Source organism: Microtus oregoni, unplaced genomic scaffold, assembly GCF_018167655.1.
Source record: "Microtus oregoni isolate MIOR12 unplaced genomic scaffold, Mior012 000181F_ref0000086, whole genome shotgun sequence".
In the NCBI taxonomy this organism is placed as follows: Eukaryota; Metazoa; Chordata; class Mammalia; order Rodentia; family Cricetidae; genus Microtus; species Microtus oregoni.
The window spans coordinates 120,513-137,500 of NW_024544839.1; the positions used below are offsets into that span (position 1 = coordinate 120,513).

The following is a 16,988-nucleotide window of genomic DNA, read 5'->3' on the forward strand; positions in this document are numbered from 1 at the left end:
TAGGGCCTGCACCCCAAATCCAGAGGCTTTACAGAGACAGAGCACCTTCTAAGGTCTTCTGGGTTCCAATAGGTAGGGTAAGGTCTGCCGTAGGGTTTTGTGGGGGACACAGAGTGAAGGCAGTTATCTTCTTGGGGTGAGAGACTGGTGTTGTCTCCAACTCAGAGGCCCTGAGATACTATTTCAAGGTGGAGCTGCCTGTGACAGGATCTTCTATGGCTATCTGTGACTTTAGAAGAAAACTGTTTGTACTCAGTGCTTAGAATCTTCTTGTTGTTATTCCCAGACAGCAGGGGCACAACCATGCCTATGGCTTTGTAAATATTAGGGAGAACATCAGGTTTTGTAGAAAAGGGAAGCTGAGATGGGATTTCCCTTTGTTAGGAGAGACTCAGGACCATGGGCAGCCATGACCAGACCTTGACATGGGAGAATAGAGCATCAGGAGAGAGAGCATTGGTCCAGAGGCATCAGGATGAGGCCCTCGCTGGAGAAAGAGCACCTTCAAAGCCCTTAAGGGAGCTGCATCAAAAGAGACAAGCTACTACATGAAGGAAGGGCCCTTCCATCCCTAAGGACAGTGGGGTTTTCTAAGTCTCATGGGATTTCAGTGTGGGGTCCAAAGGTAAGCTCCGTATCATGTCTTAGCCTGGCCTCGTCTACATGCCAGGCACAAGAAGTCAAGAAAGCACTAGAACTAGATAAGAAGGAAGCTATAATTCAAGGTTGTCCTTGGTCCAGAGATTGGAGGCTGGACTTGTTCACAGGTGCAAGTGGAAGGGAGAGAATGAATTCCCTGTGAGGGCTGCATGGAGGCGTGTGTCCGTCTCTCCACTAACCCCTCATTGTCTTGATTCCTATGGCTTTACAGTAAGTCCTGAAGCGATAACAGTTTTCCATGTTTGTTCCTTTCTTTCAGGGTCCAGAGTGCCAGCCGTTAGACCATGAAACTAGTCTTGTTCTTTTCTTCCATATTTTACTGACCAGATCTTTTTCTTCTTTACATAAACTTTGAAAAAAAATTATTTGAAGCAACAACTTAGTTTGCAAAGACTTTGACTGAAATTGTATGGGATCTAAAGACTGGGTTGGAAATGACCGAGATTTTGATGTATGGTCTGGCTATCCATGAACAAGGAATATTTTCTATTTTCATTGGATTCCCTGTTTGTCTTTCTCATCAGGATTTTGTAGCTTTCTTTGATTAAATTTGTACCTTAATATTTCATTGAATGCCTGAGTAGCCAACCTTTTTATGTTAATGTAATTGATATTCTGTTTTAAATTTCAAATTTTATGTAGTTATTGCTAGTAATATAAGAAAGTGATTGACTTGGAATTTTTTTTATTTACTTATTGTTTTTAGGTGGTGTGTGTGTGTGTGTGTGTGTGTGTGTGTGTAAGAGGGCACGTGTCCTATGGTGCGTATGTGGAGGTCAGAGGACAGCTCTGTGGAGTTGGTTCTCTTTCTCCACCTTCGCAAGAGTTCCAGGGTTTGAACTCAGGTCACCTTTACCCACTGAGCCATCTCACTGGCCTTTTGCATATTAACTTCAGATTTTGGAAATTTACTTTAATGGTGTAAATTAAAGTAAGGTCAAGAATAGTTTTCACTGTCGGTGTTTCCATATCATAGCCATGCAGGAGTATGTAAGAAAAGGCAGTTTTGTTTTCCTTCCTAAACTACATTTTATTATATTTTCTTGTTTTTATTAGTTGGGACTCCCTTTCTGTTGTCCCAGTGAGGCCAAGGAGAGCGGGAATGAGGTAGGCAGTGTCCACAGGGCAGTGGATTGAAATTCAAAAATTGCCTCAGAGGGACAGGTAGATGAAGCACACTAAACTGACCAGCTGGTGTTACTGACCAGCTGTTGTCTGACCAGCTGTTGTTGCTTACCAGCTGTAGTCACTGACCAGCTGTAGCCGCTGCCCAGCTGTTGTTACTGACCAGCTGTAGTCGATGACCAGCTGTAGTCGATGACCAGCTGTTGTTACTGACCAGCTGTAGCCGCTGCCCAGCTGTTGTCGCTGTCCAGCTGTTGTCTGACCAGCTGTTGTTACTGACCAGCTGTTGTTACTGACCAGCTGTTGTTACTGACCAGCTGTTGTCAGTGACCAGCTGTTGTTGCTGACCAGGGTCTGTACAGAAATCATCTCTGAAGCGTGGTGAGTCCTCGGGTCCAGGAAGCCTGCTCCTCCCCTTGCCTTCCTGGGCAGAGTCAGATGTCCAGATAGTTCTACCACAATGTGTTCTTTCTTCTCTTCTCGTGACACCTGCTCAAACTCTGCTTATTTCATCCTCACAGATCCGGACGAAGGACAGGATCTTTGACAGCATCAGTCACCTCATCCACTACCATCTTGAGAGCAGCCTGCCCATCGTCTCTGCCGGGAGTGAGCTTTGCCTCCAGAAACCTGTGGAGAGGAAGCACTGACCAGGCCCAGAGCCCTCCCCATGCTGTGCGCCAGGTTAGGGGACCTGGGCTCCACTGCTCTCAGCCTATGGGAACTGGGGCAGCTGTCTGTGGGCTCATCACCCTTTCAAAATCCCCCCCGCCCAAGGAGGTTTCCTTTGAGTTCAATTTCATAAACATGTTCCACACATCTCAGATGCGTATTAGAGGTGTATATACCCACACATCCTGTACAAATGGCCCCTATATTTATATTTTTTAAGACTAAGAAAGATGTGAGATGAATGCTCTATGCTGTATGTTTTTAGTGAGAGGCAAATTTTGACTATAGTTGTTCAGGCAAAACTTTGAATTCAACTCTACTGGGAAGCTCTGCTAGAAGGTGTAGCGGCAGTTCTACATGATAAGCACAACACAATGGGAATGCAGGTGAGCTGGCAGCTCCGGGACAAGCAGACTTGTGACAGAATATGACAGCTGCCCAAACATCTGCCCCTGCCCTACAGCCCCATGTGAGTGCTGATTCCAGGCTGCAGCTCTGCCCACAGATGGAGGTGCCTCCTCCGCTTCTGGCTTGCTGGGTGCTGCCTTCCATGCCCCAGATAGATGCCATGAAAGTGGGTTTTCTGTCACATGATGACCCACTGAAGTCCCACTCCATAGCAGGTGGTACTCTGCCTCTTTTTCTGAGTTGTGTTTTAGGTCATGTTTGACCCATGTTGTTTGGGTCATGGGGACCTGTCACCTTCGACCCTGGTTGTGTATGTGTGTGGATTTGGCGCATTTATTTTAGGCCCAATATGGTACACAATAGGACTTAAGATCTGTGGTTGACAGATGCTTCCTTTGCCTTCATCAGTGTAGTGATGGAATGAAAGTCTGCGGAAGGCAGGATGTGGAATGTATTCCAGGTCTGCATGTCCTTCAAGCCAGTGTGCTCGCCACAGACTGTGCATGGAAGGTGCCTGTGAGGTGGCCTCCCACCTACCTCTTGTATTCAGTAGAACAAAGGGCATGGGTAAGAACCCTGCAAGACAGGTACGAGCTGCTGCCCAGAATTGGAGACACACCCACTGTCTGCCAACCCCCCCCCCACCCCGTTTCCGTGTGTGCTCGGCACCATGCTCCAAAGCCTTTGGTACTAGCTGGCTTGAGGGATGGTAAACCATCTCCCCTCCTCTCCACATTTTCTCAGTAGCCCAATGAAAAGTAACCACGCCCATGGCCCTTTGTCTTGACCCTCTTCCTACCAGCTCAGAAGCTGTTGATTCATGATGGGTGATTTCATGTTTCAAAGTTGGCTGTGTCTATGACTTAAAAAAAGGTGTGTGTGTGTGTGTGTGTGTGTGTGTGTGTGTGTGTGTGTGTGATCAGTCTGTGACTTAGCAAACACAGGTAGATGATGCATTTGCTGGTTGGCACCTCCTCATAAGACTACAGCCTGGCCTCTGGTCCCCATGAGATCCCATGTGTGTGGCACCCCTAGCCAGAAAACTAGGACTCTGTACATTTTAGGGTTGAATGTCATAAACTGGATATTTAAGAGGAATTGTGGGTGTGTATGGGTGGGTGGGTGGAGAGAGAGGGGGTCTAGTGTTTAAGAACACTCACTACTCTCCTAGAGAACTCAAGTTCAATTCCCAGCACCCACATGGCAGCTCACAACTGTAACTTGCATCCCGAGGTATCTATCTCTTCTGGCCTCCATAGGTACCAAGTAGGCACATGGTACATATACACACTTGCAAGCAAAAAAAAAAAAACCCATACATGTAAACATATCTTTTAAAAAGTAGTTAAGGGGAAACTTAGTCATTAGGCAAATCAGGGTTCTGCATGGCTCTGATGCTAAGCGTGTGAACCCTGCTTTTGCTGCTGTGTAGTCAGTCCGGTGCTAACAGGTGAGTCTGGGTGGAGAAGATCCCAGGCTCTGTACAAGAACACTTCTTTCCAGTTTTTACCCTTTGAGGGCCCACTGAATCTGAGTCGGCAGTAGAATATTCTAGAACTAGAATTCTGGGGAACCTGGCATTAATACTCACCATCCTACTGTGACCTGAATATGGATGAAGCCCTGGAGACAAGCAGATATAATGGTAGCCCCTGGCTCAGGCTCTTGCCCTGTTACCATACACATAGGCTTTGGGGTACTCCTAAGAGTCACCCTGCACACTGCCTCTCAGGAGGCTATGCCTTGTGCACCTCCATACAGGTCTTGCTGCTCCTGGGTATGAATATATATTACATAAAAATATTTATAATTGCCCTTTCCCCCCATTCTTGAATTCCACTTTGTGCAAGGCTGAAATGCCTGTGTTCAAGTCACCTGCAAAGTGTTCCAGACCATGAGGCACCTCCACTGTTTTATGCCCCTCTCCAGAGAAGTTAAAAAGCCGCACTCAGAAGTTCCATTTGCTTTCTCTGAAGTCAGGGTGATAGGATTTATAGGAATCCATTTAGAAAATTTAAAGTATTGGGACCAATGTTTTTCCTTTCCATTTTAATTCAAAATATGTAATTTTGATGTCAGATTACAGAACTGGACATATGTATGCTTAGGGAAGTCTTTCCGACACAGGGCAGGCTGTAGAGGGTATCCATGGCAGCCATGGTCTGACCTGTATTCCATAGGAAACATGCCAGAAGTCACACGGGCTTATCATGTCCTTCTACAAACACAGTGTATGTGATGGGACATTTCCTCAAACATCACTTACACACAGGGAAACTGAGGCTCACTTCAGGTGCCTTGGTCAGCTAACAGCAGAACCATTCTGCTCACTCGGCATTTTCTGTGCACAGCTGTCTTCTAGTCTGTGCTACAAGGCCAGAGCTTGGAACCAAACCCAAAAGAGCCTCTTCTTTGAGCCTGGGCTCCTCTTCCCTTGGTTTCCAGCCCATATCTGCCTAGGCAGGGTTACAGGCTACACAGCAGCAACTCCAGGCAGAACAGCACTGTATTGTGCATTCAGGCCTTTGACTCCCGGGCACAGTGGCTGAGTCTATACCAGGTGCGAGCATGCACTGTGTGCCTGGATCCTGTGCTCCTTCTTCGGGCATCCTGCCACGCCACCCAAAACTCTGCATCTATTATTAGTGGTGCATGCTGGAGCTCGGCAGCCTTAAGCAGTCTGTCTGCTCTTGCACAGCGGCCCTGAAGCCTCCGCCTAGTCCCTCCTTCCCACACTCTCCTGGGAGAGCTAGCTGTGCTTCAGATAACCTCTCCACACTGGCAAGGCTGGTTGGGCCTCCCATGGGGCTGCTCTTCATGGTCTAGGTTGGCTCTGAGTCTTGAACTTCTCCCCCCCACTCTAAGGTGGGCCGTCTGCTAATGCCATATTTAAATAGCTCAATCTTAAATCTACACTTATGTTCCCATATGTCCTTTTTGTATTTAAAGGACCAAGAGCTGGGTGCCTGCTCAACCTTGATGAGCAGCTTTCTATTACAGGCCATCTTGGATGGATTGATGCCAAATAGGCCACATGTGGCAACTAGGAGGTTCTCCTGGCAACAGAGGCACTTGTAAGCAAAGGCTGTGGTGAACCATGGGTGGAGGGAAAAGTCTAGATTGAAAAGGAGGAAGGGACAAGGGAGAATGAATTCCCCAAAGCCCGTAGGCTTCAGGTCACAGTTGCCAGGTGTCCAGGCTCCATGTCCACCCTGGTGTCCTGAAAATGCCCACTTTTCCAAAAGGAAGCTTTCCCCTTGGCAGCGTCAGACACCCAGGAGGCTTCCTTAGGGGAGTGGCCATAGAGTGGACACCTCGTTTCCATGTTAGAGCCAGCATCACGTCCTCTTCTTGATGGAGTAAATTGAGTAGAAACCCAACTTCGCTGTGATACTGACGCAGCAGTGGCCACATCAGCGAGCTCAGTGCCAGTACAAGCAGAACAGTGTGGCTTTGGCTGCTGGGTGGGTTCCCTGAGCTGTAGCTCCTGCCACACCCCAGGGCTTTCCTCAAAGATAACCACGTGAAGTGCATGGAAGGTGACTTCCTGGGGTTCTTCATTCAGAAGACATATTTCTCTTCTCCCCCGCAGGCCAGAGATGGCATGCCGTCTATAAATAGCTCTGTGCATGGTGACAGCCAGATTTCAAGTAGGAGGAGGCTAGAAGAAGGATTGCAAAAGAGATCACGTGCCCAGACAAATCTGTCTGATGCTAGTTCTCAGGAAACCTTTGAAGTGCTTTCCCAGAAAGTTCAGATAAACCCCACTCCTGGAACATATTACAGACCTGAAACTCTTGGCTTTGCATCGGATGATGGGCATGTTTGCAAGGCAGCTCGGCTGTCTTGGAGGGACCTTGTTTTTCAGGTGAAGCAATTGAGTCAGGAAGTGGATGGCAATGGTCAGGGCTAGATCTAGGAAAGAACCCAGGGCTTACTAAGGCCTCCTGAGACTCAGACATGTAGCTCACTCTATGGAAGCAACAAGCCGTCCATTTAGCCTCATGTTTCACGTTTCAAAACACATGAAGGACTGAGCCATGAGAAACAGGACTTATGGTTGGTGACTTTGCTGGTGTTCTCCCAAAAGGAGGCATCAGAGGGGTTCTGGGTACATATAGCTTATTTTGGAAATGATCCCAGGAGTTGGGAGGGAAGTGGTTAATAAGGAATGATTGCATTGTGGAGCATGCTTCCACAAAGTGTACACCCAGGCATCTTCCTGCTGCTGAGCCTTGGGAGCAGAACTGGACCTGAGGTAGTGGAGAGGGCCGGGAGGAGCTCCACCGCAGCCAACGCGAGTGAAAGGCTATCTCCAGCGATTTCTGCCCTGCCCAGTGTACACCCACGCACCCTCTGCAAGCTGGGACATGCTGGGGCCGAGGCTGGTGTTTACAATAAACAGTCTCAGAGCAGAAGGCAGATATTGAAGCACCAGGCTGCTTAGCCCACACAAAGATTTCAGGGCTCTGCCCCTCGAGTTCCCCACTCAGTGGGCCTAGAGTGCGGGGTGCATACTTGCATTTTTCAGCTTGAAGATGTGCCTATGCTAGGGGTCTCGGCTTTGACAGGGACTGGCGAGAGTCTCCAACCCTTCCTTGACTCTTACCAGTGGCTCCCCTGCCCCACCCCCACCTTTTTATGAAGAATTTTCCACACCATTTCGTGCCATAGATCCCAGGTCCATACTGTGAATTTAAAGATGGAGAACTAATAAATCTTGTAACCTCCTGCAAGCGTGGCTGGCAGATAAAATGCCATCTGCCCGACAAGATGCATTTATAGTGGGATTTATGCATATTTATAAGTTTGCGAGCGGCAAAGGCACTGTTTGAAAACTGGCATATCTGATAGCAGCCAGGAAAAAACACAGCTCGCAACGCAACTTTATACCAGGGTTTTCGAATGTGAACTGCGCATGCGTGTTATACACAGACTCAAAATTCCCTCGATTCAGATGGCATGTGCGCCTCCAGCTCAACCCTGTACTGGGTGTCCTGAGCCTCTGGGCTTTTCTAATGCGCACAACTGTAAATCAAAATGGCATCAAGAGCTTCGGGATTAATGGGCTCTCAGCAGACCCAGGGAACAAGGTTCTGGGTGCTGTGGAATTGTGAGACTGTGGCGCACAAAGGAGAAGAATGGGTTGCAAGGAGAGTGAGGGAGGCATGTCAGTCACTGTGGGCCAAGGCAGAGGGAGAGCCAGCCAGCTATAGCCATGCATGTCTGTAATCCCAGCGTTTGCGCGGTAGAGGCTGGAGGATCGGGAGTTCAGGGCCAACCAGGGCTATATCAGGCCATGTCAACAGAGGGTGGGGAGCAGTCAGCAGAAGTAAGGAAGAGGCAGATGTTAGATTGGAAAAAGAGAGAGGAGCAGATGAAACACCTGCAGACCCACATCTTTCCTGGCTCCAGCGCTGCTCAGGCACAGCCAGACTTGGCTTCCCAGCCTTCCTGGCCACCTTTGTATATTGTGTCCTATGTAACAGGCCCTGGAGGAACTCTTGGGACAGAGAAGGAAACAGGTGGAGCTGCCCGTTTATAATTTAATAGGAACCCCACCTCTAACACACCCAGCGGGGAGTGTCAGAGTGCCGAGGCCTTTCAGTGCTGGTGTCCCTAGATCCAGTTAGGGTCAGGACTGAGCTGGGGGCTCTGAAGGCTTTGCACAGTAGGTGGCGCTGTGGAGCCTGCGAAGCAGAAAAGGGTGCAGAAGGTCAAGATGGAACCCTGCGTGGAAACTGCTGATGTCAGCAGGATGTCACGGGCAGGCTGAGAGCCTGCTTTTCCTCTCAGATGCCCTGGGTAAGTGAATCCCTGAGACTCCCCCAAAACACACTTATGATTCTTGTCTTAGGGTGAAAGAGAGAAACCGTGGGAAATGAACAGCTTTATTACCCATCGTGCATAGAGAACCATCCTGTGGAGTGAACCTTCCAAGGTACCAGTGAACACTGTACCCCGGTTCACACTTCACCCACAACACTTTCCCACAACCAAAGCCACTAACATTGGAGTCAAGTGACAGCTCACAAGGCAGGGAAGAGTGGACTAACCAGGCTTGGGCAAGGAGTTTCTTCTTCTTCTTCTTTTTTTTTTTTTTTTTTTAACACTATGTGTGAGTTGCCAAATTGACTGTTCTCTGTTCAACAACTTTTGGATACAACTTGTTTCAGAGGATTGTAAAATTATGTGCGTTTCTTTGTATTCAGAATTAAACATTTGATGTTTAAAGACCCCGGATTAAGGAGACAGCTCAGCATAAATGTATTGTATAACAAGGTATTTAATAGTTTTTCAAAATCATTTGGATGGCCATACATATTGATATATGAATATTTGGAATTATTCTGTTTCTGTTAACCTCTGTGAGACACAGTTACTGTAACAGTGATCTGTCTGGGCTTATGGCCAGCCCACATCCTTCTACTTCAATACCGGCATGGAATTGACTTCCTAAGTCACCTGTGAGGAGCAGAAATATAATACCAATTTCAAGTTTTCTAATACTTTTCTATGATAAAACTTAGGTGATTCGGTGAACATTTGGAGATCCCAAGATACAACAAGCAAAGGTAATTGGTTTGAACTGCCTTACCTCTAGGGGCTCCATCCTGCTCTTTTGGGGACTGGTGTCTCATGCCCTTCACCATGGGCCTGGCACACCACACCGAAGCTTCTGGGATAACCAAGTGGACTCAGTGTATAGCATCCCCTCCTCGTGGCCCAGGTATGGCAGGAGGCAGGCCGACTACTCTAGACAATGCTGTTCTTCTTGTTATCACTAGGTCCTGGGATATGTGCCTTCATCATCTGGACAGCCATCCATGCATTTCGGTTTCCATAGCAGCCCCCCTGAACCTCTGACCTAGACACTGAAATCATTTGGGTGATGAAGTTTGCACTTGTCCATACAGTTTCCAAAGCATGGAGCCAGTGATGTAATTATACATTTTCTATAAAACGCAACCTTGTTCCATTTCTGTGAACGGCTCTTTCCCAGCACAGAATAACCACGGCTCAAAGATTGAGAGAAGCAACCATTTTTAAATAGTTAATTGTTCCAGTGACTATAGGTGTGAGTCTGTTGGCAATAAAGGCTACTGTGAAAAGTGTCTCTTGTTTGCATGACAGAACTTACATGTTTGTATGACGGTGCCGTACATGCCTGTGTAGAAGTTGGAGGACAGCCTGTGGGAGTCAGTTCTCTCCTGGTATGTGGGTCCTGGGCATCTAACTCAGGCCATCAGTTTGGTGGCAAGACAACTCCCCGGCCCTGGATCTTGTAATGCTTCATAGAAGACAAGAGGATAGATTGGAAGTTTTCTCTAGAAAGCGGGTGTTTTGCTTTTCCTCAGAAGAAAAAAGGAAGACTTGGCAGAAACACTTCCAAAGACTCCCACCAGCATTGTGAGCTGGAATACAGATGGTTTTGGGCAGGTCAGAGCTCACCGTGGGAACTTTGCCCTGAGGACTTTTAACTACAGGTTAAAACAATTGTACTCAATAGAGCATTGGGCCAAACATGGATCCTCTTCGTGTAGGATTCAGGTTAGAGGTTGAAAGTTAGAACTTGTGAGGCAGAGAACCAGTACCAAGGGCTGGCACTGACTTGCTTACCTGTCTTGCATAGCACGGACAAAGGCCGCCCAGTCTAATGCCCTCTGCTTGGACAATGCTTTTATTTTATAATTTCTCCCCTTTAAAGGGGCTATTACCGTTCTCCAAAACATGGGACCTAGGCTGGGAAATGGTTCCATGGGGATGCCTTGTGCCTATGTAAAAGCCACACTTGGCAGTTTGTGTCTATAATCCCAGCAGGAGGAAGGCAGATCCCAAGGGCTTGCTGGCCGGTTGATCTAACCAAACAGGCAGCTTCGGGTTCAGTGAGGGACTCCGTTTCAAAAAATGAGGTGCAGAGCAACAGACAACACCCAACCTCAACCTCTGGCCTCTGCTCCTGCATGCACAATAACACACATGTGCACACACATGCACACACCACAGACACACGCGCTCACCACCACCACTGCCAACAGCAGTAAAACATACTGGCGCCAGTAGCACCCAGTACACTAAAGCTTCATTCAAACATCTTCTACAAGATGGGGCTGGATATAGTGACTGGGTTTCTAAATGTGGTTTATTCCTGAAATGATGGGAGACCAGGTACCAAGGGAGAAGCCAGACAGCCCCCTTACACTCCCGAATGTCTATTGTGAAACAGTAACAATGTGCCACACAGACCCCAAGAATGGGTTTTATATGAAGTCTCTTATTTATTATTAATAAACATAAACTGCAAGTAGTAAAGGTTGCTCACAGCCCTGGGTGGGCCCCAAGTTCTCTGGTGTCAGGCACTTGTTTCCGACTGGCAGGGTGAGGGCTTGGGCAGACTCAGCGTCTGAATGCCGGTGGCTGCTGGCAAAAGCAGTGCACACCTGCATCACAGGTGACCCGATCAGCTTTGGGTATATCAAGTGAACACAGCTGGGGTTTAGTGTATTTTCGATTTCAATCACTGCAAAATCTATCATGCTACAAATGATGCTGCCTCCCAGTGGGGGCGGTGGGCGTGGCTCCCTCCAGGGGCTGATGAATGAAAACAAACCTAGGCGGACATCACAAGTCAGGGTCGTGGGAAATGTTATTAATATGAGTGACCCAGGTGCACGGCCTCAAAACATTCCAATTATGAAAGAACATGTCCTCAAGCCCTTTGTTTCCACCTCACCTCGCCCCCCCCCCCGTCTGTTTTCTTGGTGTTTTTGTTTTGTTTTGTTTGTTTGTTTTGTTTTGTTTTGTTTCCTTAACCCAGAACCTTCGCACTTTACCAGAGATGCCTTGGGTTTTGTCAACACAGTGTGACAAGAGAATAAGTTATTTTTTTCAGTGATGTAGAAAAGAGAGCAGAGCAACGCCCCAGCAGAACATCTTCTCGGCAGTACGCTATAGCCACTGGGAATGACATGAAGGAAACTCTCTTGTCAGTCAGCCCATGGTTACCTAGGATCCATAAAAAAAGTTCTTAAGGAAGAGCAAATGCCATCAGGTAACCATCCAGAGTAAAATCAGCATTTGAAAGGTCCCTGGTATGTAATGGCAGGGTTCGTAAGGCAATGGTCTCTGAGGCTGATCAACTCATGGGGTGCTCTGACATGAGGGTCCCCCAAGTGAGAGTCCTTTTGAAGGCTTCTCTGGGAGCATGGGTGCTGGCGAGACCCCCAGATGCTTTTCATCTGTGTGTCCTGTGGCTGGGGCCTTTGGAGAGGTCAGTTCAGAGGTACCCTCTGAGTACTTCCTTTACATGGAGGGCAAAGGAATGCAGGTCCAGGTGATGCGAGCATCCATTGTACAGGAACACGATGGTTCTCTGAGGGAAACACAAATGGCCACTGCCCACCTCCCAGCCTGGCAGAGTCCTCTCACGGAACGGTCCTGTTCAGGGCATGTGTGGCGGGAGTTGAGAAGCTTTGCTGACAGCTCCGGCTCCTTGCCAGTGACAGCAGACGGAATGTTTGTATCCAGCTTTTCTATGTAGAATCAAACAGCATCACACAGCTGAAGTGCTGGCTTGCAAACCGTACTGTAGCAAACTGACTCCAGTCCCTTGGAACGGTGACCCACAGTGGAGAGCGCTTTGCCTCCCCTTATGGGCTTGCTCTTTAGTGGTCTACCGTGGTTCTGAAAGATTCTGGCTGGCTTTTCAGTGGTTTTCAGAAATACCCAAATTATCACATAATTTGGCTTTCACGTGTGCTTAAGCTTATGCATGGGACTCAAGAGAGAGGGACCCACATATCTGGGCATCTCTTGGGTGAGGCTTCTGAGAATACAGAGCTTTAATAACGTTTTACTGCTATGCGCAAGAATACCAGTGCAAGAGGACTGGATGGGGCACATCTCCTTTGCACTTGGTGGTGACCTTGAACCTGATACAGCAGTGGGGGCTGGTTTGGAGAGACGGTTACATAATGTGTGGAGGACTGATACTTCCTGCGGGTTCCACCTGGGAAAACCTGGTGTGCACATCCTACGCCACACAGGAACGGACAAACACATACATGAGCACCCATTCTATGAAAGAAAGAAATGTAGTGTGAAAAGAACGAAACATCATCCCAAGGTGCACTGTGCACAGCACATCCCCACCTGCCCTCTCCCCACACCGGGGAAAGCGGCAGCCAGAGGCAGTGGATGACATCAGCAGCTTGGTACATTCGGAGGGATGGAGCCTGCAACAGATAAGGCACATCCAAGTCAAGGCGGAAATGTTGATTCCTTGGGTCCCCCTCCTCAGGAGGTGCCCACACTGTGCCCACACCAAGCAGACCTCCAATGTCAAGGTCTCTGAGAGCCCATGTGGGTAATGCATGCAATAAATAAGTGTGGCTGCAGAGCTGGCCCTCTAGAGACCATCACTTGCAGAGGACCCCGTTTTGAAGTGGTCTGTTTTTGTCAGCGGTGCAGGAAGAGGTGGCGACGTGGGGCAGGTCTTCCTTGACCTTGGGAGAATGGCTACTGTTGTTACTGGAGCTTGATTTACTTCTGCTTGGGTCAAGAGCAGGCTGCATGGGTGAGGCCTGGGTCCCCTTGCCCCTGACTAGACAGCCACACACCAGCCGGAAGAAGGCACGCCGCATCTCTTTGCTGGCCAGAGTGTAGATGACAGGGTTCATGGCAGAGTTGAGGACAGCCAGCATGATGAACCACTGACTCTTGAACAGGATGGAACACTCCTTCACCTTGCAGGCCACGTCAATGAGGAAGAGGATGAAAAGGGGCGACCAGCACGCGATGAACACACTCACCACTATCACTACAGTCCGGAGCAGGGCCATGGATCTCTCGGAGTTATGGTTGGCCACCCTTCGGCTGCTGGACTTGACCAGGAAGTAGATGCGCGCATACAGGATGACGATGGTCACTAGGATGGCTGTGAAGATGCTGATGAGGAAGGCGATGTACTTCTTGGAGTAGAGGGGCAAGATGGTGGAGCAATCAGAAAAGTTCTCCAAGCAGTTCCAGCCCAGGATGGGCAGGGCGCCCAGTGAGAAGGCAATCAGCCAGCACATCCCAATCAGAAGGAACACGCGGTGCTTCTTGTTAGCGTCATAGGGCCTCATTTTGATCATGGTCAGGTGCCGCTCAATGGCAATGGCCAATAAACTGCAGGTGGACGCGCCGAGGGCTACAAACATACTGCCCTCCCTGAGGAACCACACGGTCGGAGACAGGCTGAACGTCTTCCTACCGGACATCAGAATGTTAACTTTGTAGGCGATGCCGGCCAGCAGGTCGCAGAGAGCCAAGTTGCCAATGAAAAAGTACATGCGGTTGTGAAATTTATTGTTTTTCCAGATGGCAATCAAAACCATGAGGTTCTCCAAGACAATGAAACTACAGGTGACCAAGAAGAGGATGGTAGTGGTGTGGGTACCACCGTCAGGGGGGTCCTGCCTGCCTTCCAGTTTCCCCACGTAATCGTAATGTTTCCGGAGAGTATCATTCCCCAAGATGGGCTGGTGACTCTGCGCATGCGTTGCCATGACTTCCTCTAGACAGATGGTTATCTCAACAGTCCACGAGAGGGCGCTCCAGGAACGTTCATTTCAGGAAACAATTGGGACAGTGGTGGTGGTGGATTCCGGAAGCGCTGCAGACCTGGATCCATCAAGAATGTAGAAAACAGGCTCTGTAAAGAGATGAAAGTGGAGGAAACCTTGGATCAAGTGATCGCCATTAACTGACCCTCCGTGTGGAAAACGCCAACACTTTGGAAGGATGTGCAGAGAGGGCTCGGAACACAGGCCAAGTTTCCAAGATAGAGATGGGGAAAGCTGTTAGGGGTCCCTAGCTGTCAGAAGAAACCTTGATGTGATGTGTCAATCTGAGAACCAGGAAAGCAAGGCAGAAGAAGCGAGCAAGCTTCCGTCTGGAAACCTCCAAGCACCAGGAAATACTGAGTGAGTTCTCACCCACCATGTGGGAACTGGTAAACCACTACTCCCAGCTGCAGAGGAATGGGATTTTTCTCAAGATGAGAAAAAGGGAGGGGAGGAGAGAAAGGGAAGGAAGGACAGAGGGGAGGATAAGAGGTAGAAAAGGAGGGGTAGAGAAAAACAGGACACAGTAGGGGGAATGGTGTCTGGGGTTCTGAGTCCTCCCTGAGGGGTTTTGGAGTGACACCATGGGGAGCACCCCTTATTTCTTAGATCAGTTCCCTTGAGGTCTGTATGGGCCTTTGGCCCACCTGGCAGAGAGCCTTATGGCCTGACCATACAGACAGGGCAGGAAGAGCAGCCTGAGGCTGAGCAAGAACCCTGAGGCCACTGCACTGAGCAGAACCCCGAGAGGAAGCACTGCAAACTGTCCTGGAAGCAGCTGCCACTGAGGTTAAAGGAAGAAGGGGAGAGGGAGGGAAATTACATGAACTTTGAGTGTGGCTTGAAAGGCAGAGGTCTGGGCTGGGAGTATTAATTAGCATCTTTAGAAGGCCTGTGGATTGAAAGAACACACATAGGATTGTTGTAAAGGCCTTGACTGCAAGCACCAAGCCCTGAAGAAATTGTGGGTGTGGGTGTGTGTGTTGCAAATGCATGCACATGTGTGCTCATGCATGTGTGTGTCACTGAACCTGGAGCTCACGCATGCAGCCATGTTGGCTGACCACTGAGCTCCAGGGATGCTCCTTTCCACGTGGGTGCTGGGGGGCCTGACCTCAAGTTCTTATTCAGGCTCACATAGCAAGCCCTTCCCTAACAGACACTTCCCAGTCCTGTTCATGGGTCCCCGGATGCATTAACCCGGCTCGTGACACATCTCCGTCCGACTCCGCGGTTCTGAGGCTCAGCAGATCGGCTGTGAAGGCTTGGTTTCCACAGATTTACCATCATTTTTATTTGTGGTTGGCACACATAATTGTGTGTCTTTGTGGGTGCAGTGTGGCAATACGTGTATACCACGGGGCACGGTCAAAGCAGAGCCCTTAGCATTCTCCCCTCCTTAAACATTTGTGAGTTTGAGACTCCTGTCTTTGAATTCTTTATTGTTCTGAACCCAAGCCAACTCACTAGAACTCTAGAACGGATTCCTCTATCCAGCTGTGTGTAACCTCTTTCTGTTCCTCCCACCCCCTTTCTAGACTCACTTAGTTTAAATTAACCTAATGAGGTGCAAGTGGGGTGACTTGAACACAGCCCACTTTTTGTACACAGTGAGGGTTTATTCACAGCGTTTAAGCTCCAGCCCTAAATGTGGCTCCTACATACAAGGACCAACATGTCCGGTCCTCGCCCCCCACCAGGAGTTTCTTCCACAGGTCTGCGGAGACTTTAATCCCTAAAGGGTACCAATGGTTCCTCCATGCGGGGTGCTGGGGGGCTGAGAAGAAAAGGTAACTCCAGAGGGGCTCTGCACCCTGTGATCCCTCCAGGAGCAGCAGGTACTGCATAAGCCTTTCCTTCCTCTGTCACTTGGAAGGCCTTAGAGTTGGTGACATTGGGACAAAGAGGCCCATGGTTTCTCGGCAGAGACATCTAGCTTCCTGGCCCTCAGAGACACATGTTATTCTGGAATCCCCACGAACTGTCTGAGTTCGTGTCTACATTCTACCTGGAATGGCTCTTGGGCCAGTCCAGCTGAGAGCTGCCTGGGATCACAGGGGGCATGGGTCAAGCTCAGCTTGACGGCCACCTGCTGGCTAGCAGAATGCTTTAGGCTGTCTTCGTTCAAACTCAAAGAGCAGCTCTGAGGATGAGACAGAGAGGGCTCATCTGTCAGGGCCCCTGTCACCCATTGAGACCTCCTCTCACCAGCCAGGTTCCCCACTGGGCTTTGAAATGTTCTCCCTGAGGCATGTAGGACAATTCTGCAAGTCCCTTTCTATTCTTAGCCATGCTCCTGCTGGTGCTGCTGCTGGTGGTGGTGGTGGTGGTTCTCCTCCTCCTTTTATGACGGTGGGTATCATATAACCTAGCCTGACCTAGAAGTTGCTATGGTGACCTTGAACTTCTGAATCCCCCGCCCCCCCCCACCTCTGCCTCCCAAGTGCTGAGATTACCACACTCAGTTTTATGCAGTGCTGGGGTTTGAACTCAGAGCCTTTTGAATGCTAAGTGAAC

At 49.0% G+C, this 16,988-nt stretch overlaps 2 protein-coding genes across 6 annotated transcripts in view; one reads left to right on the forward strand and one right to left on the reverse strand.

Annotated features, from left to right (window-relative positions):
- The window catches only part of LOC121445378 (SHC-transforming protein 3-like), a 120,168-nt gene extending 110,188 nt beyond the window's left edge, over positions 1–9,980 (forward strand). For 2 of the 5 annotated variants that reach the window (XM_041647506.1, XM_041647507.1), the window contains 2 exons: positions 2,307–2,469; positions 8,723–9,980. In XM_041647506.1, the coding sequence (XP_041503440.1) occupies positions 2,307–2,435 (129 nt within the window). In that variant the 3' untranslated portion in view covers positions 2,436–2,469; positions 8,723–9,980. The remainder of the gene's footprint in view (positions 1–2,306; positions 2,470–8,722) is intronic. The other 3 variants (XR_005973920.1, XR_005973919.1, XR_005973918.1) reach the window with 3 other exon arrangements.
- LOC121445379 (sphingosine 1-phosphate receptor 3) overlaps positions 9,969–16,988 on the reverse strand; it is a 14,506-nt gene continuing 7,486 nt past the window's right edge. Inside the window, exon 2 of the mRNA XM_041647508.1 lies at positions 9,969–14,560. Within this exon, the coding sequence (XP_041503442.1) occupies positions 13,284–14,414 (1,131 nt within the window). The 5' untranslated portion in view covers positions 14,415–14,560 and the 3' untranslated portion in view covers positions 9,969–13,283. The remainder of the gene's footprint in view (positions 14,561–16,988) is intronic.